Here is a 27,386-nt window from a genome sequence, read left to right as displayed (position 1 = left end):
TCTCAATAAAACTGGGGTTGGGGGTGGTGGTAAAGCAAATGGGGAGGGGGATTCCATGTCAGCAGTGTAAACCTGTGGGCTTGGAGTCAGAATTCCTGAGTTCTCACCTGGGCCCCACTGTACACCAGCTGCAGGGACTTGAGCAAACCCTACCCCTCCCTAGGCCTCGGTTCCGCATGCTATAAAGTGAGAATAGTAGCACCTACTACAAATGAACTAATAAGTGTAAAGCACTTAGAACAGCATCTATCACAAAAGAAGGACTTAATAAATAGTAGCCACTGATGATCATAACAGTGTCTATAAAATGGCTGCAAAATTGGTTAAATATATCCCAAAATGGTAACAGCAGCTGTTTCCAGGGGGAGGTGGGTTACATACGGCAGGTCCTCCAATAACATTGTTTCGTTACAACATCCATGAGATGCTGTAGGAACTTTAACTCTTGTTTATCTCAATTAGCTTACAGTGAAGTGGGTTTTGCTTCAAGTCACAGAACCTATCTATTACATTAAGTGAGGACTTACTGTATGACTTTTCTCATTTTTATATTTCCCTGTTGTTTCTAAAATTTCTAAGAGTATATGCTCCCTTTACATTGTTAATCCGAAAGAATTTACCCACAGGACACATGGGCCGCTTCGTGGTTCTGCCTCCCTTTCCATCTGAGCTGCACATTACTCTCCTCACCCTGGTTTGTGTCTCTTCCTTGGGGAAAGTAGAATTCCATGTAAAGTCTCCCTTTGGACTGTAGTTTGTAGGGAGGGGCAGAGTCTGATGTTTTTGGCTTTGGGAAAGAAAGAGTTTGGCCCCCTTGCCCAGGGTGAGATGAATGGCCTTGAAATTTTTTTATCAGCAGAAGTGGATTAACTGGGTTTCACAAAAGTTCCCAAGGAAAGTCACGACCAGGTGTGTTTCACTTAAAGCAAGCCCATTGTTTCTATAGGTAAATAGAAGTTACAAGACACACATTTCGAGTGATTTTCTGCTTTGCAGACAGACCTTTTGCTCAGACAGTGGGATCGCTTTACCTTACAGGGTTTAAAAGACTTGCCTCCCACCCTGCACTGTACTTGTCAGCCTTGAAAATAAAATAGCTGGTTATTTTACCAGCAAAAAAAAAAAAAAAAAATTATTTTCGAGTAGCAATTCATGAATGCAATTCAGGCATACTGAGACGAACCACAGGCAAGTCCACAGAACAAAGGAGGGAAGCATTATTTAACAGAAAAAAATGGGGAAGAAGGGAAAGGTGGGTATGAGCAAAGTCCATTGGAGGAGAGCAAGAGTTCAGGGTTCAGGGTGGCGATGGCTTCTCATTGGCTGAGTGTGATGGTTTCCCATTGGCTGGGCTGTTGCTGGGTAAGGAGAAAAATCTTCCTACCTCTTGCCAGGGTATGTGAAGTAAACTTCTTGTCCCAGTTTGTAAATTGAGCTGCAATAGAAGCTACATGCTTGAGAGCTCCCTCTTCAGAGGACCCCACTTTCAATGGCGTTTTCTTTATTTTTCCATACTCTTCGGTGACCCTGCTTTTACAGCTGACTCAGAATTGCACTTACTTTAATGCATGCAGAGTGGCTAGTGGCCTGGCTTTAGAAGGAAGCTCTAGCAGTGTGACTGTGTGTCAACCTATGCCTCAGTTTCCACATCTGTACAATGGGAAGTAGTACTACTCGTTTGAGGTTTAAATGAGCTAAGGCAGATACAATATCTCATAGAGTGCCAAAGCAGAAAGTTTCACAGCTTGCCCAACCAGGTTAACATGTTACTATTCTGTCTCCTTTGAAGCAACCACAATAGAGCAGCAAGGTGGCAGAGAGTTGGAAAGGAAGGAACTTAGACAATTCTTTGCTTGCTTTTACAGTATGAGTTTTCTTGATGCTCAAGGTTGTGGATTTAATCACCCTGCGAAATTCAAGAGCGATGGCCCGAGTATTTATAGCCCTATCAGATACCTGCTCTTCTTTTGAACTCATTCTTTTCCCCAGGAAAATGTGTACCTGATAAATCCTTCATTGATGTGGAAGCTCGCTGCCCTGCCCTGCTAGGTTTGTTCTCAGCCATATGGGAGAAATGTTTATGTTCTTTTCACATAGCAAGTGTCCTTTTTCTTCCTGGAAATTTGTTTTAAGAGGCTGTGCTTTTATTGTGCTCAGCTGTTTTTCCTGTCTGCATGCTTGCAAAGGTGGGACCGCCCTTAGCAATATCCGAAATTAGGTTCTATTTCTGAGCAGATGTGTGCGCATAGTGTGGGGGTCGGGAGTGAGTGTCCCCGGAATGTGCCACCCTGGCATTCAGATTATTTTGAACTGAAATCAGTTGAAGCTCAACAAATTCAAGAAGAGTTTTTTACTTCCCCTTTTTCTTAAAGAGAGTCAGAAAAACCAGCTTCAGAAAGGGAACCTTGGCGTGACCACTTGAAGCATTTTCATCCCAGCATTAGTTAAGCATATTTACTAGATCACTCTCTGTGTCCCATTGTTTTTGAGTTGCCCAGCAAAAATTTACCTGTCGTGTGTATTCAGCTCTTCTTCAAGTAGCTGTAAATCACCCATTGTCACTTCTAAGACCCTGTTCCCTCTTTTTTCCATTGTTCAAACTGTCCCATATTCCCAATGGTTGTCCAAACTGTCATATATACCCAATGTCGCCTAGCTGTCTTTGGAACTTTCATGCTTATGTAAACCCCACCCCCATCCCATTCACACATATTAAAAATTTGATTTTCTCCTGTTAACCTGCAGTATGTTATATGAATTATTCGACTAGCCAGAAGATACAAAGGAGCAAGTTTCCCTGGCTCCCAACAATTTGTCAAGCCGGCCAGGAGCATCACTGGCTGGAACACTGCTGGCTTCTGGAACTACTTGCCGCTGAGAGTATTGTTTTCATTTGCCTGTCAGCCTCTCTGGTCTCTTTCTGTGGAAGAGAAATGACTGTAGAAGTCAGAAATGATGAGAGACCTTTTTCTCTCTTCTAAATTTAGATTGGCAGGAGAAGATATTTGCGAGCTAGCTTCTTGGGCCCAGGACCCTTGAGTTTTCTTTATTGATTTTTTTTCTCCCCAAAACGGTCTTACCTCCTCCCCCTGTGTCTATGTCTTTTGTATCATTTGTCATAAGAAGGAAATACCATCGGGATAGGATACAGGCATAGACTCCCTGTAAGCCAATTATCTGAGCCAGCCACATAGGCTGGGGAACGAAGTGGTTCTCTCCAGACCAGCATCTGTTCAAACTTTGCTGTAGGTCCCTCTATAAAAACTGAATGAGGTTTTCCTTCCATCTTATTCTATGTCCTAAGAGCTTGGCTTTGTGACCAGTGAAAATATTTTCTCTGGTCTCCACCATCTGGTAGGTGCACTTACAGTATGCACTTGGTGAGCAGTTGAATAGATTAGGTTTCAAAGTGTCTCTTTGTCCTGCTGTGCCAGATCTCAGGGAAGTTTGTCATAAGTGGCCCAAGACCATAAGGGGCCTTTGTCGTTATTTGTTAACGCTAAAAAAAAAAAAGAAAAAAAAAAAGAAAATCTCATTGCAGTAGTGTTACTGAACAGAGAGTTTATCCACCTGGAACTAGCAGAGCCAAATATTAAATACAGAGAACTGCAGTGGAGAAAGATTGGCTACTTTATTATGAATGGCGCCGCCCAGGAGAATGAGAAACTAATGATCAAAAGCCTGAACTCCCCAATGGCATATAGATTACAGATGATATAGAGCAAAATCACAAGACACCATGGGTTAAGGGGTTCGGGGTCACACTGAGAACTGATTGGTCGAAGGTGAAATAAGTAATAAATCATTTCTTCATCTTGTTGACAGTTCTAAAGTCAGTTCCAGTGTCCCTCTGTCTGGTTTCATGAGAAAGTAGCCAGGGGGTCATTCGACGTTAGGGCTCAGGACCTGAAATGTAACTTAGGTCAGGATGTTATCTTTAGCCCGCCAGAGCCCATTCCTTAAGCATCTATGGCAAAGATTCACTCTAAGCCCGGGAAGTTACCTCTGGGTCTTTCTATTAAAAGGCTTATCGTAACGAGTGGCTATTGGAATAAGTATCTTGACAAAGATCCTATCCATCAATGGCCAGAAGACGGATCTTTTGAGTTGGAGAAACTCCTATATTTAAACCAAATTTTTGAAAGTTCTCATAATAAGCCTTATTGGTATTTATGGGAATTTCAGATCGAAAAGAACGCAAAGAAGCATAACAGCTAGTTTAAAAGATGTCCTTAATAAAATAAAATAACAGAAGTTACACTTAAAGCAAAAACTAAAGAATGAATATGATGTAAATTCTCCTCCTCCCACATATACTTCTCCTGTACCCCCACCTCCCTGTCTCTGAGCCTCCAGATCTTTTGAATCTCTGGGCCTCTGGTTTGTTTGTTTGTTTATATATTTGTTTGGGGAGGGGGTTCAAATTAAATACTTTATTAACACGATAGTTGCCTTTTTTCACCCTGGGAAAACAACCGCTACTCCAAAAAACCTAGCTTTGTCTCCTCAGAATTGGCAGATTTTAAGTCCTAAGAATCCTCCAACCTCCCTAGAAAACGCTTTAAACTCCCAGCTACCTGTTTTAACTTCCCTTCCTTTACAAGACTTACAGAGGGCATTAAGGCCTAACTTCCAAGTTAAAGGCATCTAGGTAATTTATATAAATGCTGAAAGTCAGAAAGCGAATTTAGTACAAGCAGCCAGGAAGCAGAAAGGCTCGTTTTGCTGTCGCCTTTGATTTCTCCTATTGTCCAGGACTAGATAAACAGGCCTTACGAGCTTCAGATAGTCATATGCAATTTCCCTTTTGGATGTATCTTGCTCCCCGCCCTCCTTCCCCCACCACAAGAATACATGTCCCCTGGTTAGCAGCTGAACTTTTAAACTATAAAACCCTCTTACCCTCTCTCTCTGAAGATCCAACAAAGTTCAGGGAGGAATTATAAAGATTAATAACTATTCATAACTCCACACACAAGTGATCTGGATTGGCTGCTAAAGGGAGTACGTCTGGCTGATCAGCATATTGCAGTCTCTGCTTGTGACTTGATTAACATTTTTAATTCTCTTGCCTCCTCCCTACATTACCAGGATTATACAGTAGTTACCAGACAGGCTGAACAATCCCCTGGAGAACACCACCAGCCCCCTACCACACACACACACACACACACACACACACACACACACGTACGTCATAGGGGGAACCGATGGCCAGATCTTCTCCCAAGCCCTCCTGTGAGTGAGCAGGAGATGGCTCAACTAGAAGCTGACATTCAAGGGTTAATAAAGCACTAATGGAGATCTTTCCTCCCAAAGTGAATTGATCTAAAATTGAATAATGTACTCAAAAAGAATGAGCGCATCCAAAAGCATCTGTGGAACGTTTGTAGAAACCTTTCAGAGACACACTGCATTAAACCCAGAAGCCCCAGAGCACAGGAATCTCTTCATTTCTGCTCTGGTGGGAAATGTTTTTACTGATTTTGAAAAGCAAAATCAAAGTACTGTTGTTTGGGACCGAACAATCCTTAAACGTGTTGATTGAAGCCGCCACACAATTCTTCGCAAATAGTTTGCAGGAATGCAGGAGGACAAAGCAATTAAAAGCTTCCATTCTTGCTTTGTAACTTGAGTCTTTGGCACGACAAAAGCATGACTCTGAGAGTAAATTTAAGTCCACTTAGAGCTCCCCTCCCAATTTGTCTCCAGACCTTTACAGTTATTTCAAGAAATCAGGACTCTGGAAAAGTCTAAAAGGCAATTGTTCTAAGTCCCAGAACCCCACAAGTTTCCATTTTATCCTCCTGCATTTCCAATTCCCCCTTAATTGACAAGGTCAGCTGATCCTCAGTTGCGCCCCAGAGCCTACCAGTAAATTTAAACTAGAAGATCGGGAACTGGGTATCTTAATTGAAACTGGTGCCACTTTCTCTATCATCCTTCCAGAGGATTTTCCTCTGCCCGTCACCTCTGACTCTATCCAAGCAGTAGGAGTTTCTGAGTAACCTATTTCATTGGCCCTATCAAAATCTTCAGGCCCTCTCAGTACTCAGCAGGGCTTTCTCGGTTCCAGTTGTTCAGCGGCAAACCTTGGTAGAGATTTTTTATGTAAATTTAAGGCCACTATAAACTGTAATTAAAAGGATGTTTTCATTTTTCTGCCTTCAGAACAAGCTTTAAACTTCCTACTTTCTTTATGGGAAATTCATCCTCAATTCAACTCCTCCGAAGAGGATGAGATTTATTTAAAAGACATCCCAAGTAGCCTCTGGGCCACACATGTAAATGAAGTTGGACTGCTACTGAGTGCAGAGTTCATTTGCATTACTAGGATAAAAAACTGTTTCCCACTGTAGCCCAATACCCTCTCTCCAGAGATGCAGTGAAGAATTAACCCTATAATAGACTCCCTCTTAAAACAAAATATGTTAATTTTTACTTCCTCATCCTGCAACAGTCCAATCAATCTTTGCTGTTAGAGAAAGAGGGTAAATTTGATTCAGATGGAAATCAAATTTATCTATTTATACAAGACCTAAGAGCCACAAACTCATTTGTAATTCCTCGCCACCCAGTGGTCCCTATTCTTTCCTCGGTCCCTGTTGATGCAGCCTGGTTTATGTAGTTGACCTCGGCACAGCACACTTTTTTTTTATCTCTGTCCATTCTGACTCCCAGTTATTTTTTAACATTTAAAGGGAGGCACTTGACATCTACCTTAGGGATATTGTGAGTCCCCCTCAATATTCTCCCAAGTCCTTAAGGCGGATATAGACTCTGGAGCCTTTACCCAAGGCTCCACGCTTGCTCAGTATGTTGATGATCTTTGCTCTGTAATCAAACTAAGCTCTTACAGACTTTCTCATCCTCTGAAAGGCACTAGTTGAACAAGGCCATAAAACCTCCAGTTTAAACGTTGATGGGTCAAAACAACTGTTATCTACTTAGCATATATGAGATATCTCAGGGCATTCAAAAGCTAACCCCCAAACGCCTTGAGTCAATTTATCCATCCCTCTTCCCCAAACTAAAAATCAGTTGAGTACAATTTTAGGGGCAGCTGGCGACTGGATTCCTAATTTTGCAGTCCTAGCTAACCCTCTGTATGTCCTGCTCCCAGACAACATCCCAGAGCCTATTCATGTAGGAGACAAAAGAGAATTAAAAATGTTAAATCAATCCTGCAGCCAGGCCGGGAGGATACCTACAGAACAAAGAAAGACTTCCACTGGGATCCCTAACAACCCATTTCCCCACACCTGTGAAGGGGAAACAGGAAACAACAAGAGTCTTGAAGTGGCTGCCCTGCACAAGGTAAAATCATTCATTCTCCTTGGCTAAAACCCTGAGGAAGCTGTGGATTAAAGGCTGAGAAGTGCCAGCAGGCCTTTCACTCTACATATTCTTATCTTCTCACGCTGCATACTCTTCCCCTTCCTCACTGTATGCCCATATCAAAGGAAATGAGCTAACAAAGTCTTTTCAACTATAACTCACAGGAACTAAAGAATGACATATACAAACTGAATTCCCGGAATACTCACAGTCCCTCTCAGTGCCTTTATTCTGTCTCTCTCCCTGTCCTCACCTCTTTCTATTGTCCCTCCTGCTGTCCCTCTCACTCTCTGCCTCTGAGAGGAGACCACACTGTCTGTGAAGTGTTACCCCTTTTCTAAAAAACTTTCCTTTTGACTCTAACTTTGGCACGTGTGTTGAATTCTTTCTACACTCTCCGCCAAAGGACCCTCTTCTCTCGGTTCAGGGCTTGGTCTCCCCGCCAACTTGGGGAAATTTGCCCTGTCCCGCATCACTATTTCCTGGCCTTCAGAGGTATTAACCCCTGTCCACACCCCCAACTCTTGGCTTACCTAACTTTGACAAACTCTTTCATTTATACAGTCATGAAAATAATGGGATTGCTGGAGGCATCCTAGGACAATCTTTAGTCTCTCGAATAAGTATCATTGCTTTCTCCTCACGCCAATTAGATCCTGTGGCATCAGGCTTGCCCCCCCTGTTTACCTTTGGTGGTAAACAGTTGCCACTTTGATTGATGGAGCCAGTACTCTAACATGAGGCTCCCTCATTCACCTCTATGTTTCCCATGCTGTGTCCTCTATTTTACAAGTTCATAGGACTCAGCATCTCTCTACATGGCAGCAACAGACCACCTACGAACAGGCAGTTTTAACTAACCCGTCCATCATCTTACATAGGAGCAATCAATACCTTAAATCCAGCTGCTTTACCACCCCTTCCTGATGATAGAGAGACCACTCTAGTCCCCACGACTACCGGGAAACCATAGAAATGGTCTCAAAGCCACGAGAATCTCTCAGACATCCCTTTAGACAACCCAGGCTTGCTTTTATTTTGCTACGGCTCTTGTGAATGAAATTTTCAGGGAAACATAATAATAGGCTATGCCATAGTTTTTTCAAAGAATAGCTTGAAGCATATTCTTTGCCCACTGTAAAATCACCCCAGCTGTTAAACTCAGAGCTTTTGTTAAAGCTCGCACATTAGTAAAAGTAAAAACTGCCACCATCAACACAGACTCTAAATAGACTTTTGGAGTCTGTCTTGCTGTTGGCACAATTTGGAAATCCTGTGGCTTCTTCTGCAGGTACTCCCATTGCTGCTGGGCATATAATCCTACCCTGTTATAAGCCAATGTGGGCGAAAAAGGGGCCACACACAAGACCTGACAAGCTCAGCGGAGGCCAGCATGGAGGGCTCTACAAACTCAGAGACCCAAATTAACCACATAGAATGATCTCTACGTAAAAATTCCTAACTAAAGTAGGTCATCGCAGGTAGTTAATCCTGTGCCTGTAGCTTTCTTGACAAAGGTTAATCTTTGCCTTAAGTGAGCCTATCTATTCTCTTTTTGCATCTAAGATAACATTCCCTTGGAATGTCAGAGTGAAGCAGGACAGGGCAAATGACCCCGAGCTGGGGGAGACCAAGCCCGGCACTGAGAGAGAAGAGGGTTCTTGGTGGAGAGTGTCGAAAGAATTCAAACAAATGCCAAAGTGAGAGTCAAAAGGAACGTTTATTAAAGAGGAAGAACGGACACTAGAGAAAGCGAAGACAAAAAGCCAAGGCAAGGGGGAAAAAAGCCCCGAGTGTGTTGGGGGGGAATCCAGTTTATACATCATTCTGTAGATCCTGTGAATTACAGTTTAAAGACTGGTAACCCATCTCCTTTGATGTGGACATACAGTGAGGAAGGATAACAGTTTGTAGGGTGAAAAGGTAAGAATACTGTAGGAGGAAAGGCCTGCTGTTAGTTCCCAGCAGAAGCAGGTGTCCTTGTGTCCTGGCTTCAGGGCTGATCCACGTGTTGCAGTTTCTGAATACAGCTGTATTTAACACTTTAGTTCTCTTGCCTCCTACCTACATTCAAAGTTATCCCCTTTTCCAGACCCCTCAGGACACAACCCACTGCATCAGAGCAAGAGACCACAGAATCCCTCATGGTCATCTTGTTTTCCACACACCATCTCTATGTGTTGTAAATGTTAATTATTAACTCTCCTGGATCCACCGATGTAAAAGAAGTATGTGTCCCTCTGTTTTACTTTGTATTCAATCCCAGAAATGTTCCTGCTTTGCTTTTTCCTGCCCCCTTGATCTACCACCAATAGATTTCATGTAACCCCCCTGATGTCTCCTCCTTTGATTCTAATGTATAAAATAAGCTGCAAACCTGCCATCGTCTGGAGCATTTTCTTATTCCATTGAAATTTTGCTTCCTGGCAATTGTCATCGGTTTGGTTCAACTAAATTCATTACAATTTTCTACAGGTTTGGATGTTGCTTACACTGACACCCTTCACCTTCCTTCTAAAATTATTACTGTTCATTGTTCAGCCCATTCTAAAACAACAACAACAACAACAACAAACAAAACAAAGCCTCACCGAATCTTCAGGAAACAACAGTGCTGACCGAACTGCAAAACATGAAGCTCAAAATGAACCCCCTTATCCTTTCTCTGCTCAGTTTTGAAATCTTTTATCCCTGACTGATATTAACGACCAGGCAAATGCCCTACAATCTGAAAAAGACGAATGGGTACAAAAGGGTGTTAAACAATTATCAAATGAATTATATATTGGCCAAATGAACTTCCTATAGCTCTATTTTTTTTTTTTTTTTTTTTTTTTTGGCTTGCACTTATATCTCACCAAATGGGACATACGTGCAGACGGCGAATGGTTAAGGGACTAGAAGATAATTGCTTTTGCCCCGGGATCTGCAAAATTTCTGACCAGTTATTTCCCAGTGTACTACTTATAATCTCACCAAATTCTGGAAGAAATCAGTGTACTTTAGGAAGTCCTCCTACACCCACACTGTCCTTTGTGGCACTCCAGATACATTTTATAGACTTGCCCCCAGTTTTAGGCTATTATCACTGTTTGATTGTCGTCTGCATGTTTAGTGGGTAGACTGAATGCTGTCTGACTAGATGTGCTGATGCCACAACCAAACAAGTAAAGTAACTAATAACTGAGATTATTCCATGTTTTGGCATTCCTTTATGGATTGAATCAGACCAGGAACTCATTTGACAGCAGAGATAACCACCTGCTTGCAAAAACTCTGGCGTATTCCTTAAAATTTCATACCCCATACCATCCTCAATCATTAGGGCATGTGGAATGTAAAAATCTGGGCATAAAAAGAACTGTGGAAAAGATCTCTCAAGAAACTGGATTTAAATGGCCAGAAGCTTTGTCTTCAGCCTTGATAAAGATCCAGAATACTGCAAATAGAAGATATGAATTAATCCATTTTGAAATAGTATTTAGACACCCAATGCCTACTGGCATCTTTAAACTCATGGGTTAAGTGAACGCTATGGAAACTTAAGTGAACAATTTGTTACTACGACTAGCTTATATGCAAGAACTAACTAGTGTGCTTGAAGTGTATACCAAAGGTAAAAGACGCATGGCCCCCGCTGACTGACGAGCTTGCCATCCCTTTTGACCAGGAAACTGGGCTTATGTCAAGGTCTTTAGCAGAAAACATGCACTGTCATCTCGATGGAAAGGGCCTTAGGAGGTACTGCTAACGACCTACACTGCCATCATAATAAAAGAAAAATCCTCCTGAGTCCACGCCCAGATCTTCATTCTCAAGATAACTGGGAGACAATCACTACAGGTGACCTTAAACTGAGGATTTCCGGGGTTGATTCCCAGATCCTCAGTGATGCAGGACAGGGCAAGTTCCCCCGAGTTGGTGGGGAGACCAGCCCCTGCACTGAGAGGAGAAGAGGGTCCTTTGGCGGAGAGTAGAAATTCCACACACACGACTAAGTAAGAGTCAAAAGGAAAGTTTATTAGAAAAGGGATAGCACTCCACAGACAGAGTGTGGTTTCCTCTCAGAGGCAGAGAGTGAGAGGGACAGCAAGAGGGACAATAGAAAGAGGTGAGGACGGTGAGAGGGACAGAATAAAGGTACTGAGAGGGACTATGAGTGTTCTGGGAAATCAGTTTACATATATTGTTCTTTAGTTCCTGTGAGTTATAGTTGAAAAGACTTTGTTAGCTCATTTCCTTTGATATGGGCATACAGTGAGGAAGGAGAAGAGTATGCAATGTGAAAAGATAAGAGTATGTAGAGTAAAAGGCCTGCTGGCACTTCCCAGCCTTTAATCCTCAGGTTCCCCATGGTTTTAGCCACAGGGAATGACTGTTGGTTCCTGTTTTCCCTTCACAGGTGTAGGAAATGGGTTGTTAGCCATCCCAGCAGAAATCTTCCTTTGTTCTGAAGGTGTCCTCCTGGCCTGGCTGCAGGGCTGATCAGCATATGGCAGTCTCTGATTGTGGCTTGAATAACATTTTAATTCTCTTGCCCCCTCCCTACATTATCAGAAGCAGACAGTGCCATGATGTACACATCTTTTCCAAAGATCGCAGGTAAGAAACTTTGCTTTTACCTACCTCTTCACCCCCAATGAGCCCTTGCTTTTAAGACTCTAAATACACATATCCACACACACACACCTCCTCTTATTAATGAACATTTCTGCCCCCCTCCAAAAAAATTTTATTAATTTTTTTTTTTTTTGATAACTTACTGGAGAGTGGTTGTCTCTATCTACTTTCTCTAAGTTTCCACCATGGATTCTATTTTAAACTGTGTCTCTCTCTTACTCTCTTTTTCAACCGGTCAGGTACAGACAAAATAGCCCCTTATGTCAGTTTACCAAACCCTGGCTACATTAACTAATCGATCTGACTGTCGGTTATGTCAGCATCTAGATAATGCAAAAGAGCCTGAAAAAGTCTTTGTTCCAGTCAATTTGAACACCTAGTAGACTGAATACTAAAGATGGATGTGCAACAGGCTATGGTATCCATGATATGACAATCGTCACTCTGCTTCTTCTGATGAGTCCTTTGAAGCTCAAAGACTGTCCTTTGCCCAGGTAAAGGCAATAGGAAAACATTTTTCCTTTACATTGAGAACAGATGTGACTTTATACCTTTCCTGGGTGACCTATCAGAATAATATTGCAATCAAACTCTTTGGTTCCATTCCATAGGAGGCATTTTTAAACTTCTTCAGAAAATTGCAAATGACTCCAGCACTACTTTTGTAGAAAATCCATGTGTTTAAGAAAAACGCCTGCCAAATAACCAAATGTTCTAGATCACTCGTAAACCACCCATGTACAACTGGGAGTATTGCCACTGCCCCTCTGATTAAGTTGGCCAAAGCCACAAACTGTATATATCGATGGACCAAAAATCTGGACTTATTTGGTTAGGGTTCAGAACCAAGCTTTGTAGCTGCTGGAACCAGAATACAGGCCTCTTGTCCAGCTATTTCACAATCTGTTCTGCTCTTACAGATTGACAGCACGCATGGAAAACGGAGGTGTATAAACGATGACAGTATCATTGACAAAAGCAAGAGAATACTCTGGAACCTGGGAATTACAGATTCCACTTTAACCTTGTCTGTAAACCACACTGGTCTTTTCATTTTATATGGTATTGATACGGGCCATTATTTACAAAATGTACTCACAGAACTTTTAAAAAAAAATAATTAATTAGTTAATTCTTTTATGGTGACATTGGTTAAAGTCACAGAACTTTTAATTGCTTTATTTACTTCCCCTGGGAAAAAGCCCCTCTCCCTCAAACTCAGGTAATTACCCTGAAACTTGTGACTCGAGTTATTGATTAAGTAACTCAGGTCCTCCAGTTATTGACTCAGGTCCTCTGGTTATTGATTAAGGATCACTGGATCACTGAAGCTTAGTGTTCTTCTCAGTCCATTGTAAGCAGAAATGGCCTTCGGCCAGGCAGAGCCATTGTATTCACAGGGAGGAGGGAACCCTTAACCCAGGGCATTCTTTCTGTAAGTAATATATTAACCAAGTCTGTCTTCCTTTACTAAGCTTATTCTTTTTACTTAAAAAGAAAATCAATAGTAAGAAAATTAATAGATATATGATTTAAATAACAAGTGGACATCTTCCTTTCCTCCTTTCTAGGGATAGGTGTGGCATTTTGGCAAGATACATCTTTCAGCAGAACTCGAGACCCTGTTCTGACTGAGACAGAGAGGGAAAGAGCTCCATGAGACCCTAACAGGCATGAACTACAACCCTCATCAGCAGGAAGCAGATACAGAAGAGACCTCCCGTCCCTTGACATCCATGCTAATAAGAAGGGGTTCATGGCTCTTAGAAAAAAGTTAGGCAGGAAAGTTAGACAGGGGGTTTCGGGTCCTCTGCAAAACGCTGAAGCCATCCTGTTCTAGAAAAGGCTTGCCCCAGTCTGCCCAAAATTAAGTAAGCCAAAAGGTATTTTTAGGCTAAAAAGTAACTTCCACAAAGAAACAAGCAGGCAGATTATTAGGTACTAGTTTAAGCCGGTCGCTTTGAACCTGTGCAATGGAGACCATAATGACCCCTAACTCACCTGAGCCTCGTTATGGCATCATTATAGTATGATGCATATGCCCAGAAATTCATTAATATCATTATAACAGAATGAATTCTGGGAACAAACATGCGCAGAAAGTAAATGATGAGTCACTGACTGAGTCCTGTCGATTTTAGTTGTCAATCAAGGAAGCCCACTTCTCTGTGAAAAGTAACTACCGACAGTGAAGTAGGAATAAAAACCCCAAAGGCTTTGCTACCAGGCCTTTGAGCCATTCTTCTCTTATTCAGCTCCTCTTCCATGTCTGGAAGTGTACTGTTGTTTTACTCTCCCTTCCAATACAGCTATTCTTTTCTGCCGTACTTCGGTGTCTTGCTCAATTCTTTGTTCGAGACATTAAGAGCCTGGACAACGTGTCGAGAGGGAAACAGAACCCCCACTCTCTGGTAAAGGTGACGAGGTATATATAAAGAGTTCCCACCTAAATGATCAGGACAATGTGGACTTGGATACCTGGCTCCTTCTGTCACTAAACACTCCATCCTAAATGCCAGCCAAGTTTCAAGCCTGGGCTCCTTTGCTCATAAAGCCATGCCATATAAACATGCTAGTAGAGAAACTGTAGAAAATCCTCTTGTGTATCACAGCTCCAAGTTCTTTTCAGGATTAAGGGTCTTATTCCCGAATTTTAGAGATTACAAATTGGAAAAAGCAATCTTAAATCTCTCCATGGTAATGGAACAAGAGTTTAATATCATGATGCAAACTCTGAAGATACTCCAGTCAGAAGTTAACAGCTTAAAATCTGCGGTTCTCCAACATCGTCATGTGTTAGATTCACTGACTGCCCAACAAGGAGGAGCTTGTGCAATCATCAGTGAAGAATGTTGCTTCTATGTAAACCAAAGGGACAAATAGTATCTAACTTAAATCTGTTTTTAAAAAGTATTAATATTCTCCATCAGATTATAAAAAGAGGACAAAGACACTTTATTGGACTGACATATTCTCAGAAATGGGAGACTGATTTAATGGGGCATGGAGAAATATACTCTAATTTTTCTTTTCTATTTGTTTATCTTCACGCTAATCTATGTTCTTTTCTCTTTCTGCAGATCCCTCCCCACTGGGCTACTAACTCACTTCTCTCCACAGCCACTAGCTCAGATTTTGATCTGTGACACTCCTAGGGGAGTTTCAGAGGAGGGAACTGTGGGGGATCAGAAGTGAGTTTCCCTGGAATGTGCCACCTTAGCATACAGATTACTTTGAATTGAAATCAATTAAAGCCCAACAAGAGTTTTTACTTCCCCTTTTTCTTAAAGAGAGTTAGAAAGGAAAATCTGCTTCAGGAAGGGAACCTTGGCATGACCACCCTAAGCATTTTCACCTCAGCATTAGTCAAGCATGTTTACTAGATCACTCTCTGTGTCCCATTGTTTTTGAGTTGCCCAGCAAAAATTTACCCGTCGTGTGTATTCAGCTCTTCCTCAAGTAGCTGTAAATCGCCCATTGTCACTTCTGAGACCCTGTTCTCCCTTTTCTCCATTATCCAAACTGTTATATATTCCCAATGGTTGTCCTAACTGTCATATATACTTGATGTTGCCTCATTGCCTTTGGAATTTTCATGTTTATGCGAACCCCACCCCACCCCATTCACACATTAAAATTTTGATTTTTCTCCTGTTAATCTGCTGTATGTTGTTTGAATTATTCGAAGAACTAAAGGGGAAAGGGGAAATTTTCCCTATTCCCCACAATAGTGTTTAGCTGGGCCAGGACTTATAAATATTTTATGTCGTTTAATTTTTGCATTAACCATAGTTGTGAAGAGGAATTTTCACTCAAAAGGCTAATCAGCTCTTTGTTCTGCTTCTGTAGATATGCTTGCTGCATAGGCCATACTCAAAATTAACTAAAGACTCATCTTCCCTTTTGCTTGTTCTGTCTAAGCAACAAATGTAACTGCCTGTACCCTCTAGCAACTCTCACACTTTATAACTCTTTATAACTACCTGCAATCCATAGCAACTCCCTCACTTTGTAACCACCTGAGAACAAATTAACCAATCAACCCATGCCAAATAAGTTCTATATAAGGAATGTTGCAACTCGGCTTCAGGCCCAGATCTTCAGAGAGCTAGCTCCTCTGGGACCGCCGGCATAATAAACCTGAGTTCTCCAACTCTCCGAGCGCTGCTTGGTTTCTAACTGGTCTGATTTTTTGCAACTTTTCTACAACATTTTGACCCTATTAGTAGTTCCTATTTGTGCTGAAGAAATAAGGCAGTAAGTTTAATAAGTGGCCAGGCCCAGCTTCAGACCCAGGGTGGGCCTTAAATCATAGCTGCAATGCTGTGGCCATGCACTGACTGTACCTCTTACATAGGCAACCATGCCACCTGCCCTCAGGGGGCAGATCTTGAGCTTTATTTCAGTTGCTTCTGGTGGCTCCCTGCAGCTTTGTTGTCCTTCATTGCAATAACCCCCCATTCTGGTGAGAAAAGAACTCCATGACTTTCCTTCCAGAATCTTGTCAGCTTTATTCAAATGCTCAGCGGGTCACCCAACTTTCTGAAGTTTATAGGGTAGAAATGATAATAGTGTCTGTAGCTTGTGGAAGAACCCAAAGCCTCAAGCATTTCTGAGTACTGGTAATGCAGGATAGGGCAAATTTCCTCCGAGTGGGCCAGCACTGAGAGAGAGGGTTCTTTGAGTGAAAGAGAAAATTCAAATGCATGCCAGAGTTAGAGTCAAAAGAAAAGTTTATTAGAGAAAGGATAATGCTCCACAGACAGAGCATGGTTTCCTCTCAGAAGCAGAGAGTGAGAGAGCCTGAGAGAGACTCAGAGGGACAGACAGAGAGAGGGACAGAGACAGTGAGAGGGACAGAGTAAAGACACTGAGAAGACTGAGAACAAGGCACTGAGAGGGACCAAGAGAAAGACATCGAGAAGGACCTTGAGTGTTCGAGGAATCCAGTTTATGTATCATTCTTAGTTTCTATAAATAAAGATTTTATTTGCCCATTTTCCTCTGATATGGGCATACAGTGAGAAAGGATAATAGCATATCGCAGGAAAGGGTAAGAGTATGTAGCGTGAAAGGCCTGCTGGCAATTCCCAGCCATTGATCCATAGGTTCCCCCACGATTTTAGCTGTAGGGAATAAATGATTTTATTTCGTGTAGGGCATGACTTAAAGACTGTTTTCCTGTTTTTTCTTCACCGTGTGGTGAAATGGTTTGTTAGCAATCCTAGCAGAAATCTTCCTTTGTTCTGCAGGTTTCTTCATGGTCTGGCTGTAGGGCTGATCAGTGTATTGCAATCTCTGAATATTGCCTCCTCCCTACATTAGTAAGAAGCTAAGTTGGAGATTATAGGGCTAGGTTTTTTACTTAGGGCTCAGCTAAGTTAAAAAAAAAAAAGTAGTTTGCTTGTATTTCAGGCACTGGGATTATGACTAGCCACCATGAGGGTTATGCCCTGCTTCTCAGCTTTGCTCTTAGCCTAGCCTTGTCAATGTGCTCAGAAAGTGTGCTTTGCTTCTTGAAGGTCACGAGGGAACAGCAGTAGGAAATAGATTAAGAGTTCAGGCCTAGCCATCAGTGGATAGATGGATAAGTAAAATGTAACATAGCCATACAATGGACTACTATGCACCCATAAAAAGGATTGAAGCACTGACACATGCTACAGCATGGATGAACTGTGAAAACAGTACGTTCAGTGAAAGAAGCCAGGTGCATGGTATTATATGGTTCTGTTTATATGAAATTCTCAGAAAAGGCAAATCTAGAAAGACAGAAGGCACATTAGTGGTTGCCAAGGAGGAGGATGGGGAGTGACTGGGTTTCTCTTTGGGGTGATGAATTGTCTGGGAACTAAATAGTGGTGATGGTTGCACAATATTGTGACTGTGTAGACGTCTCTGAATTGAGTGGGACTCAAAGCCAACAGAAGCTGGGGAAGTGTGTCCATGCAGAGTCAGCTTATGGCTGGAAGGAGGGACAGAACAGATGTGCCACTGCCCTACAGAGGGCCAGGGGCCCACCGGGTGGCCTCCATGAAGGGTCCCACGAATGCTGATGTCAGCTTGCAGATTGTCAGGACCCAAGATTTCCTCAGGCTGCCCATCTCTAGGACATTTGACATCTTGTCTTTCGTTTCTCATGGAGTGAAAGGCGGGGGCTGGAGTGGTGAGGTAGCTCCAGCCAGTCAGCTCTCCTGGTGGCTAGCCCAGGCCAGCAAGAGGAAGCTGCAAGGAGTGGGTGAAGTGGCTCCAGCATCATCTGTCTTGTCCCCGTGGACAATTCCAACCCAGTGAACATGGGAAGATCTTAGCTGCCTCTGCTCCCGATGCCCGTGTGGCTGGAGAGCTTCTTAGACGAACCCAGATGGCCTCCAGATGAGATCCTGCTCACTGTGCCACAACAGCCTCTGAGCGCTCCATTCTGGGGGTGCTCTATATGTCACTCCAATGCCTCTCCAGCCTCCATAGGGCTGTACCTGCCTGATGAGGGTCAGACCTCAATCATTTCCATATTCCCCAACTCAGCAGTGCACATATGCTTCTCTTTTACTGCATTTTGCCCTTTTTTAGGTCCTAGAAATGAGTGGGAGATGGAAAAACAGACAGGCTATGACTAAGCGAAAGCATAGCTCTCACAACTTAAATGACAAGACGAAGTCAGTTGCAGGGAGAGGGAGCACTCCATCCTTGATCAGATTTCTCTACCTTTCCTCCAAGACCTACATCCCCAGCCTTCTAGGTCCACTGAAGGCAACTCTTTCCTCCAAGCTGCTGGCACCAAACACTTGGCTTTATTCTCAACACCTCACTTTCTCTCTTATCTCACAGCCAGCGGGGCTGGATCACAAACAAAGGTGTCTAGCATCCAATCCTCTTACTGCTCTTGCCATGTGGCTCTGCTGGGTGGTTTGCAGTCTACCTGTGTCTGTCCTCTGCAGGAACAGAGATGAGACCTGCCTGCTCTGCAGTGTCCTCACTCCCATTGGAGCAAAGCCCCACCTGTACGTGGTCCCCAAGACCCCTCAGAACCCATCCCTTCTGCTCAGATCTCTGTCTTCTTCTCTTGACACCGTATCCCTTGCTTACGTGATCTTGGCCACGCCAGTCTCTCTGCTGCTCTGGAACTTTCCAGAACCATCAGCAGTATGTGCACAGCTTGCCCCCTCGCTTGCCCCCTCAGATGTCAATGTCTCATGAGTCCACCCTGACCTCATACCTGGCTCCCTGCCTCCACTCTGTTTTTTCTGGGGCCCTGGTCTCCTCTAGCATATTTCACACTTGCTTATTCCATCCATCATCTTAGTACCATCTGCCCTGCAGATGCAAGCTCCCCCCGGGCCTGGGCCTGGGTGCTTTGCTGTTTCATCTACCAATGTACCCTTCTTGTCTTACACACTAATCGGCATGTACTGGTGGAAGGTTTTCATTTGTTGGATGTTACATTGTTGTGAAGCTGTGAGTTTCATTATGAAATACTGAAAACAACAACAATAACAACAAGGAATATGTAAGGATATATATGAAAAGCCTATTGTTTGATGTCTCCACCTTTGATTTGTGTTTATGTGTTCAGGGACTTAGACCCCCTGTAGGGTGGCCCTCTTTGAATTTCCAGGATCAGAAGATTTCACTTTGCTTAAAAATAATTCTCTTATTTCATTGCTACTAAAAAAAATAAATAAATAAAATCCCAAACTGACACAGGATATTGATAGAATAATCTCGATGTTGAAAAAATACACAGCCTTAATCTTCAATACAACAGTTGGCGAACATATCTCCAGGATGGTAGAAACAGAAAATCTTTTTTCCTTGTTGACATACATTTTAACATTTCCGTAGACATGGGAGTCAGACATTTCTACTGCTCATCCTCAAAAGTGTAATTGAGCCTGTGCATTAGTAGATATGAGAACAAGTTGACCCTCATGTTGAACTTGCTCCCACCTTGCCCTGGACTGCAAGGCACACTCTTGCCCGGTGCCACATCCCGGCGCCGAGCCATGCTAGGATTGATGTGCGTGTGCTGGGAAGCAGCTCTGGCCATTCCGTAGAGTCTAGAGAGAACTGCACTCTTTGCAGACATGGCTTTCAGAGCTACACAAGCTACTTGGCCTTCCTCTCAGTTTTGGACACAAGGCTGCAGAGCAGATGCCACACACACCAGGAATAGGAGGTCAGAGCTGCGAAGGCAGATTTAGGAGCTGAGAGCTCAATTCTGTACTTCAGAAATGTTCACCACCCTACACAATGCCTTTTATGGTGAGGGCCCATAAGACTTGCTTGCTCTATGCTGCCCCATGGTGTTCGAGCTGTTCCATGCTGCTCCGTGCTGCTCTGTGCTTCATGCTTCCTCACGCCTACTAAATGCTGCTCTATACTGCTCCGTACCTGTTCCCCCTCACTCACTTTTACAAACATCAGTAGGGCGAACAGCAGCACAGAGGAGAGGGTAACTTCCTCTAGGAAAGCATCACAGAAGAAGAAGAACTTGGGCTGAGCCTGAATGATACAAAAATGTGTATAAGCAGAACCCGAGGGGAAGGGCATTCACAGGAGAGGGGACAGCGTGGCCTAAGGTACTCAGGAAAGAGCATACACTGCTGATCAGGGATGGCAAGGAGCACTGAGCTTTATGAGCTGGAGCACCTCGTTCACTTTCTACTGAATGAACGTTTAGTTGGTGCTGTGAGCAAGTGAGTAGATGAGGACACCACCCTCACAAGGCTTACCTCCCAGACCAGTAACAAGCAGCGAACAGCTGACAAGCATGATAACAAGCTAACTGGACAGCAATGAGTGCCTGGATCCAAGCAGTGGGGGTACAGGATGGCAGGGAGCCCTGTGGTCAGGGCAAAGGCCGAGGAGGAGATTGAGGATGTGGGCGAATTATGCATATAGCTGCGGGGACACCAAGCCAAACAGAGGGTCCCACGAGCAGAGTTAGGCATGGAAAGAAACCTGGGGGCCCGATCTCACACGAAGAAGCTCGTGCTTAATTCCAGGTGTAACAGGAAGCCTCGGTTTTGAACAAGGAAGCAGGTAGTCAAGTTGACATTTCCCCCCCAAAATCTCTGCACTGTTAAGAGAAGAATGGATTAGGTGGGAACGGGGTGATGCTGGAAGGAAATGACAACATCAGGAGGCTAGTGACATAATTCTGGCTAGATATGGGACTGCTTTATGGCAGAAGCAGAGAAAATGGAGAACAGTGAGTGGACCTGGAATACGCAATAGGGTAGAGGTGCTGCCAATAGGACCCAGTGATGCCTGAGATGAGCAGAATATAGAGACAGGGAGCTCTGAGAATTTTTCTCGAGGTTGGCCTGAGCGCTAGGTGAATGGAAGTGTCCTTTACTGAGATGGGGTTGGTGGGTGCGCTCGGCAGGAGGGATAAGCCATAAGGGACAAGGTTCTCTTTTATCATTGGCATACAGCGGTGCAGTCTGGGGGCTCCGGGGAGGCCTCCATGAGGAGTGGGTGTTTCGGCCAAGAGCAGAAGGAGGAACAACCATCAGGCAGGTTGGAGAGGGGATGACCTGGCTGGCCAGGACCAGCTGTGGGAAAGGGCCAGATTCCTGGCTGGCACAGAATCGGCAGCAGGGAGGGGTAGGGAAAGTGGGCAGAGGCACTGCATAAGACCTGGGGCGGCGAGGAAGGGATTTAGTCATGCCTGCAGCCCACTCTGGCTCAATCACCCAAGAACAAATATGGGGAGGGGAGGGGAGGAGCAGCAGCTTGCCACGAACCTGCAAGCTTCTCACACATTTGTATTTTTGACAAAACGAGAAAATAACAGAAAAGCAAAGAGAGGAAGCCTTGAACTTTGAAAGTTGGGCCGGAAATTCTGCAGTACAATCCTAAGCCACAACAGTGTTACAGTGAGCCATCCCACAAACCCGCAGACCCTGACTTCCGTGCCTGGCCGCCACTCCGGACGGGGAGTGGAAGCGCCTGTGTTTGTTTGTTTGTTTTTATTTTTTTGTGCTGTTGCTTTGAGGGCTGAGATCAATGTCTTTCCTCTTGGTGTGTTTGTGGTTTCATTGCAATACGTCAGGAGGTGTGCTTACTGAGAGAATCTGTGTCTCAGGTTTTAAAAAAAAAGTAACTGACAAAAGAGAGCATCCACCAGGAGACAGACATTTGTGCATTCAAGGAAAGACCGATGTAAATATGAAAAATGAAGAGAAAAGTACCCCACCCGTTTATGGAATTCTTGTTGGGATATGATATTACTACGTGTCGAGAGGACTAGAGCTCAGAGCACTGAGGTTCTTTCTCTCTCCTGCGAGGCCCCTCTGGACACTTGGGCCTTTCTCTGTCCCAAAGTTCCTGTGGAAATGGATGGCCCCACGGAGAACTGACACATGGCTGTTCTCTGCCCCCATCCCATACTCCAACTCAGGGAACTCACCCTCCAATTACTGTCATTCCTTCCATATCTGAGAATGCCACTCTCATAATCTGAGAGTCTGAGCAGGTGCCTTTTTTTGAATGGAATTCCTATCAAAATACAATTGCAGGTTATTATAGAATATGATTTCTTACTAAATTGTAACGTTCAGGACTTTGTGTTTTTGCTGTGAAGCTGCAGTTTTTCTTTTACTTAATTGCACACGTCAGAGAAAGCAAGAGTAAAATGCTACACAGATCCTGGAAGATCACCTACAATCCAGAGATGGAAAGAGTCTCAACCCCTCAAGTGAGCCTCAGTTTCTCCATGAGGACAATTTCATAGAACTTTCATAGAACTTGTTATAACAACTGAATAGGATTGCTGTGGTCTCATCCTTGGCCACTCAATCCGGTCACTTAGGGAGCTTTATAAAAACCCCAGTCCTTAGACTCAAAGTACCACAAACTTTGGGGGTCAGGGCTGGGACCCCTAGGATTCAGACACACAGGGAGGTTGAGCATTGCTGAATGTATATGAAAACACTCAGCCTGGGTCCTGTGTGAACCACAGCCTGAGCTGTTTGAACTGTTATTGATAGAGGCATGCCCTGTTGTTTGGTAAACTTCATTATCGATTATAAGTGAGTGAGGACGTCAGCTTAGAAGCTGAACAGAAACGTGTCTGTTTTGACTGCGTTCCTTTTCCAACATCTATTTTGACTTCTCCTAGCCAATACTCCTTCACCCAGCATCACTACCAGACTCAATCTTTTTAAGAGCAGAACATGTTTTATTTTAAACCATTTTGGTTGAGAATGTCAAACTGTGTCCTGCCTCAGTAAATAGAGTCGATATCTCTTGGTGGCACCAGTTACCTGGTGGCAGTGTGTTTCATGTTGCCCTCAGTAAGTAGCTAAGGAAGGAGCCAAGGAAGGGCCTGTCTGCTTGGCCTCCAGTAAGTGACTCCGATGATATCACTCATTCTGTGGCCCCTGCACCCTTGTCAGTGCATATGGGTGCTTCTGATCTCCTGCCTGCTTCACTTACTCTCAGAAGTGCTTGAGTCAACATCCCAGATGGCCTCGTGTCCTGTCTACAGAAGCTCAGAAACCTGAGCTCTCTAGTGGGCAGCAAAGTGTTTCTTTATATTGAGATATAATATATACTTTGCAAAGCTGTATAAAGTGCATGAATATAGAGTGTTCACCTCAGTGGTTTCTTACATATGTACAAATTCATGTAAGATAAAGAGCTGCAACAAGGTAATCACTGGCCAGTGTTTCCAATACTCCGTACTTCCACCCCTGTCCCCAGGCTCCATTGCACCTTTCCCAATCTATCCCCTCTTTACACCTCCAGAAGTGGCCAACCCCAGGGCTGTTTGGCTGATGCTTTCATAGGTAGGTTTTGCATATACAGTGTGGTCAGTTGAATAATGGCACAAGATATCCACATTCTGATCCGTGGGACATATGAATATGTGACTTTAGATGGCAAAGGGATGTTGCAGTTGTGATTAAGTTAAAGATTTTGAACTGAAAGGTTATCCTGGATTATCCGGTGGGCCAAATGTTATCACAGGGTCCTTAAAAGAAAGATGCAAGAGATCATCTGTTATAGCAGCCATTGGAAACTCTCCACACGGGCTAAAGCCCACTTCACTAGAGACTCGAGAATGGTTACATTTTCCCAAAAGATAAGAAATATTTTGGGGTCCAAACAAAACTTAAAAATATCTCCTTCCCTCCAGGATACCATCTGTTTCTGGCAATTGGAGCCATCCACCCATCCAGAGACCTGCACCCAGCTTTAGCATCCATGCCTCACACACATCACCGATACGTCCAAATTTCTGTTTTGTGGTGAAACGAAAATGACTCCAGGGCCTTTGTAAATTAACATAAAAGTCTGTTATGCTGCATTTGGACAAAGCACTGTAATATAATGGACATTCATGAGCAATTATACTTTTCCAGGAAAGAATGTGTATAGGGAAGTTTAGGAGAGCTTTCTCTGTAGTAGGTGCCAGCCCAAAGCTAGACTGTAAATTGTTGGTATCATAAAAAGTTCTGTGACTGGGGGGAAAAAAAATATAAATCTCTGCCAAAATAAATCATATCTATAATATAGGTTCTTTTTGATTTTAGATGTTATTTGTGGACTACAATGAGTCTATTTATAGTTTATTTCCCCAAAATGAGATGGAGTTTATTACTGCCCCTTGGTAGACAGACTAGCATTTGCTTATTTTTCTGTGCTGTTTTTCACTGTTTAGCTGACAGTAAGGCAATGTTGGAAAACAACATGATTAGTTTGTTTGTAGAGCTGCATCTCTACCAGAGGAGATGATTTTTAATGCTCCAAAAAGAAAATACTATTATCAATTAGGTTGTTATTCAGCCTTAAAAATGAAGAACATTCTGACACATGCTGCAACATGGATGAACCTTTATGCTGAGTGAAATAAGCCAGTCACAAAAAGACAAGTACTGTATGATTTCATTTACATTTGATTCCTAGAACATTCAAAATCATAGAGACAGAAAGTAGAATAGTGGGTGCTAAGGGCTGGGGAGAGGGGAGAATAGAAAGTTATTGTTTAATGGGGTCAGAGTTATCGTTTCACATGATGGAAAGCATTATGGTGATAGATGGTGGTGATAATTGTGCAACATTATGAATATATTTAATAATACTGAACTGTACACTTAAAAATAGTTAAAATGTTAATTTTATGTTAGGTATATTTCACCAAAATTTTAAAAACCCACAGTGAAAAATCATTATGCACCCTCCAGAATGACCACAACATACTGGTGGCATGTCCTGAGCAACCACTTTGGAGAACTCCTTGGCTTTGAAGATGAAAGAAGGGGCCCAAGCCAAGGAGTGCAGGCACCTCTAAAACTAGAAAAGCCAGGTTCTGGTCAAGATGGCATAGTAGGTAAATTCTGTGCTTGCCTCCTATCATGATCACATTAACATTACAACTAAACTACAGAACAGCCATCATTGAAAATGAGGTCTAGCTGAACAGAAGTCTTACAACTCAGGACACACAGAAGAAGCCACCTTGAGACCGGTAGGAGGGTGGGAGATGTGAAACAGTCTGATCTCACACCCACATGTAGTGGGTGTAGTTGATCCTTGATTGCCAAGCTTGAGCTTAGTTGAAAATTGGAAAGGATATCTCAGCTGTGGAGGTTCCTCCAGGGGGCGTTCCAGAGATCAAGTGTCAGGAAGAGAAGTCCCCATAACCTCTGGCTGTGAAAACCAGCAAAGATTGTGTCTGAGTGAGATGGAGCGCAGCTGCAGTTTCAGACATGCTTCTTAAAAGGCTCATGCATGGACTTACTCACTGAAGTACTCATTCCCTCTGAGCTTTAGTGCTGAGGCAGCAGCTTGAAAGGTGCCAGGGACATAGGGGGAGAAACTGAATTGTCTGGCTTCAGGGCAAGGGCTGAAGGGGTCAGCTTTCTCCCAGATAGAAGCGCTGGCAGAATCTATTGTTTCTTTGTTGAGTCCATCCCACTCCTAGCGTGCAGATGCAGGTGGCCACCATGTCTGAATCTCCATCAATCTGACTAACACTGGTTGCCCTGCCCTGGTGATTCCCTGAGACCCTGTCTCACTCAACTTTGAGCCCACCCAAGCCTCTTCCAGTGGCTTTTCCATTAAATGACCTGTTTTGGGTCATGCTGAGGACTTTCATAAAATTTCTCAGAGGTTCACAAAACCCAAATAAGTAGCATCTGGTTTCAGCATATCTCTTGCTGAGCAGGCCAAAGCCCAGCACTAATGGCAGCTGGCCTCATTTGTGACTTGGCATCTCGAGGCACCTCCAAGCCCAATGTGGGTGGTGGCCATCTGCAGATTGCTTGGTGGCTCATGCTAGGTAGCCCCAGGCAGGGACAGGCTGTGACTGAACTTGGTCTGTGGTGGGGCCCCTTCCAAAAGACCATAGGGCAAGCACACCTGGTGGCCAGCTTCAGACTGAGCTGGAGCACAACCCGGAGCTACATCTAAGGATGACACACTTTAAGGACAGATTGGGCGGGCATGAGAGCCCTGCTAAAACAAATCCTGCTACATTGGGTCAGCCCTTGCACAATCGCTCCTCCACTGTAGTCACTGACTAGTCCTCACAATCAATCAGCCTGTGGGTCAGTCCCTCCCATTGATGTGCATACAGCAACCAAGGTTCAGTTACAACAAGAAGGCACACACAACCCATCCGAGGGACACACCAGGAGCACCCAGTTCAGGTGACCATGGAAACTGTGCCCCATAAGACGTCTACTACATAAGGCCACTCTACTAAGACTGGGCAACAGAGCAGCCCTAAATATATGTAGAAACAAATACAGGGAGACAAAGAAACATGTCTCAAGTGGAAGAACAGAACAAAGCTCCAGAAACAGAACTAAACAAAGTGGAGGCAAGCAATCTACCAGACACAGAGTTTGAAACACTGGTTATAAAGTTACTCCATGAACTTAGGGGAAGAGTAGACGAACTCAGTGAGAACTTTAAGAAAGAGGTAGAGAACATAAAAATGAAGATATAAAAGATAAAAATAATCAGTCAGAAATGAAGACTACAATAACTGAAATGAAGACTACAATAGAGGGAATGAACAGTAGATTAGATGAAGCAGAGTATCGAATCAGTGATTAGGAAGATAAGGTAGCAGAAATACCCAATTAGAACAGCAACAAGAAAAAAGAATCCAAAAAAAAAAAAAATGAGTTTAGTTTAAGGGGTCTCTGTGACAACATCAAGTGTACTAACAATCATGTTATAGAGGTACCAGAAAGAGAAGAGAGAGCGCAAGGAATTGAAAACCTATTAGAAGAAATAATCATGGAAATCTTCTCTAACCTGGCAAAGGAAACATGGGGACATACAAGACCAGGAGTCACAGAGGGGCCCAAACAAGATGAACCCAAATAGGGCTACACATTATCATTAAAATGCCAAAGGTTAAAGACAAAGAGGGAATGAATCTTAAAAACAGCAAGAAAAAAGCAATG

General features: G+C 43.4%; 1 protein-coding gene and 1 long non-coding RNA gene across 4 annotated transcripts in view; one reads left to right on the top strand and one right to left on the bottom strand.

Annotated features, from left to right (window-relative positions):
* Positions 1-27,386, bottom strand: part of CA5A (carbonic anhydrase 5A) — a 75,763-nt gene that overhangs the window by 2,041 nt on the left and 46,336 nt on the right. The window contains exon 7 of one of the 3 annotated variants that reach the window (XR_005658587.1): positions 3,369-3,499. The exons of 1 other annotated variant lie outside the window; for it this stretch is intronic. Coding sequence is in view for 1 of the 2 variants with exons in the window: in XM_039888709.1 (XP_039744643.1) it covers positions 18,505-18,531 (27 nt within the window). In the remaining variant the exon portion in view is untranslated. Of the gene's footprint in view, positions 1-3,368; positions 3,500-17,758; positions 18,532-27,386 lie in introns of those variants that run through there. One more of the 3 variants, XM_039888709.1, reaches the window with a different exon arrangement.
* LOC120622907 (uncharacterized) lies at positions 11,247-14,877 on the top strand. Its single transcript, XR_005658589.1, has 3 exons — positions 11,247-11,449; positions 11,741-11,940; positions 13,530-14,877. It is a non-coding gene; the product is annotated as an uncharacterized LOC120622907 (long non-coding RNA).

Source organism: Pteropus medius, unplaced genomic scaffold, assembly GCF_902729225.1.
Source record: "Pteropus medius unplaced genomic scaffold, Ma_sr-lr_union100, whole genome shotgun sequence".
NCBI lineage: Eukaryota > Metazoa > Chordata > Mammalia > Chiroptera > Pteropodidae > Pteropus > Pteropus medius.
This window is presented reverse-complemented; position numbering and strand designations above follow the sequence as displayed.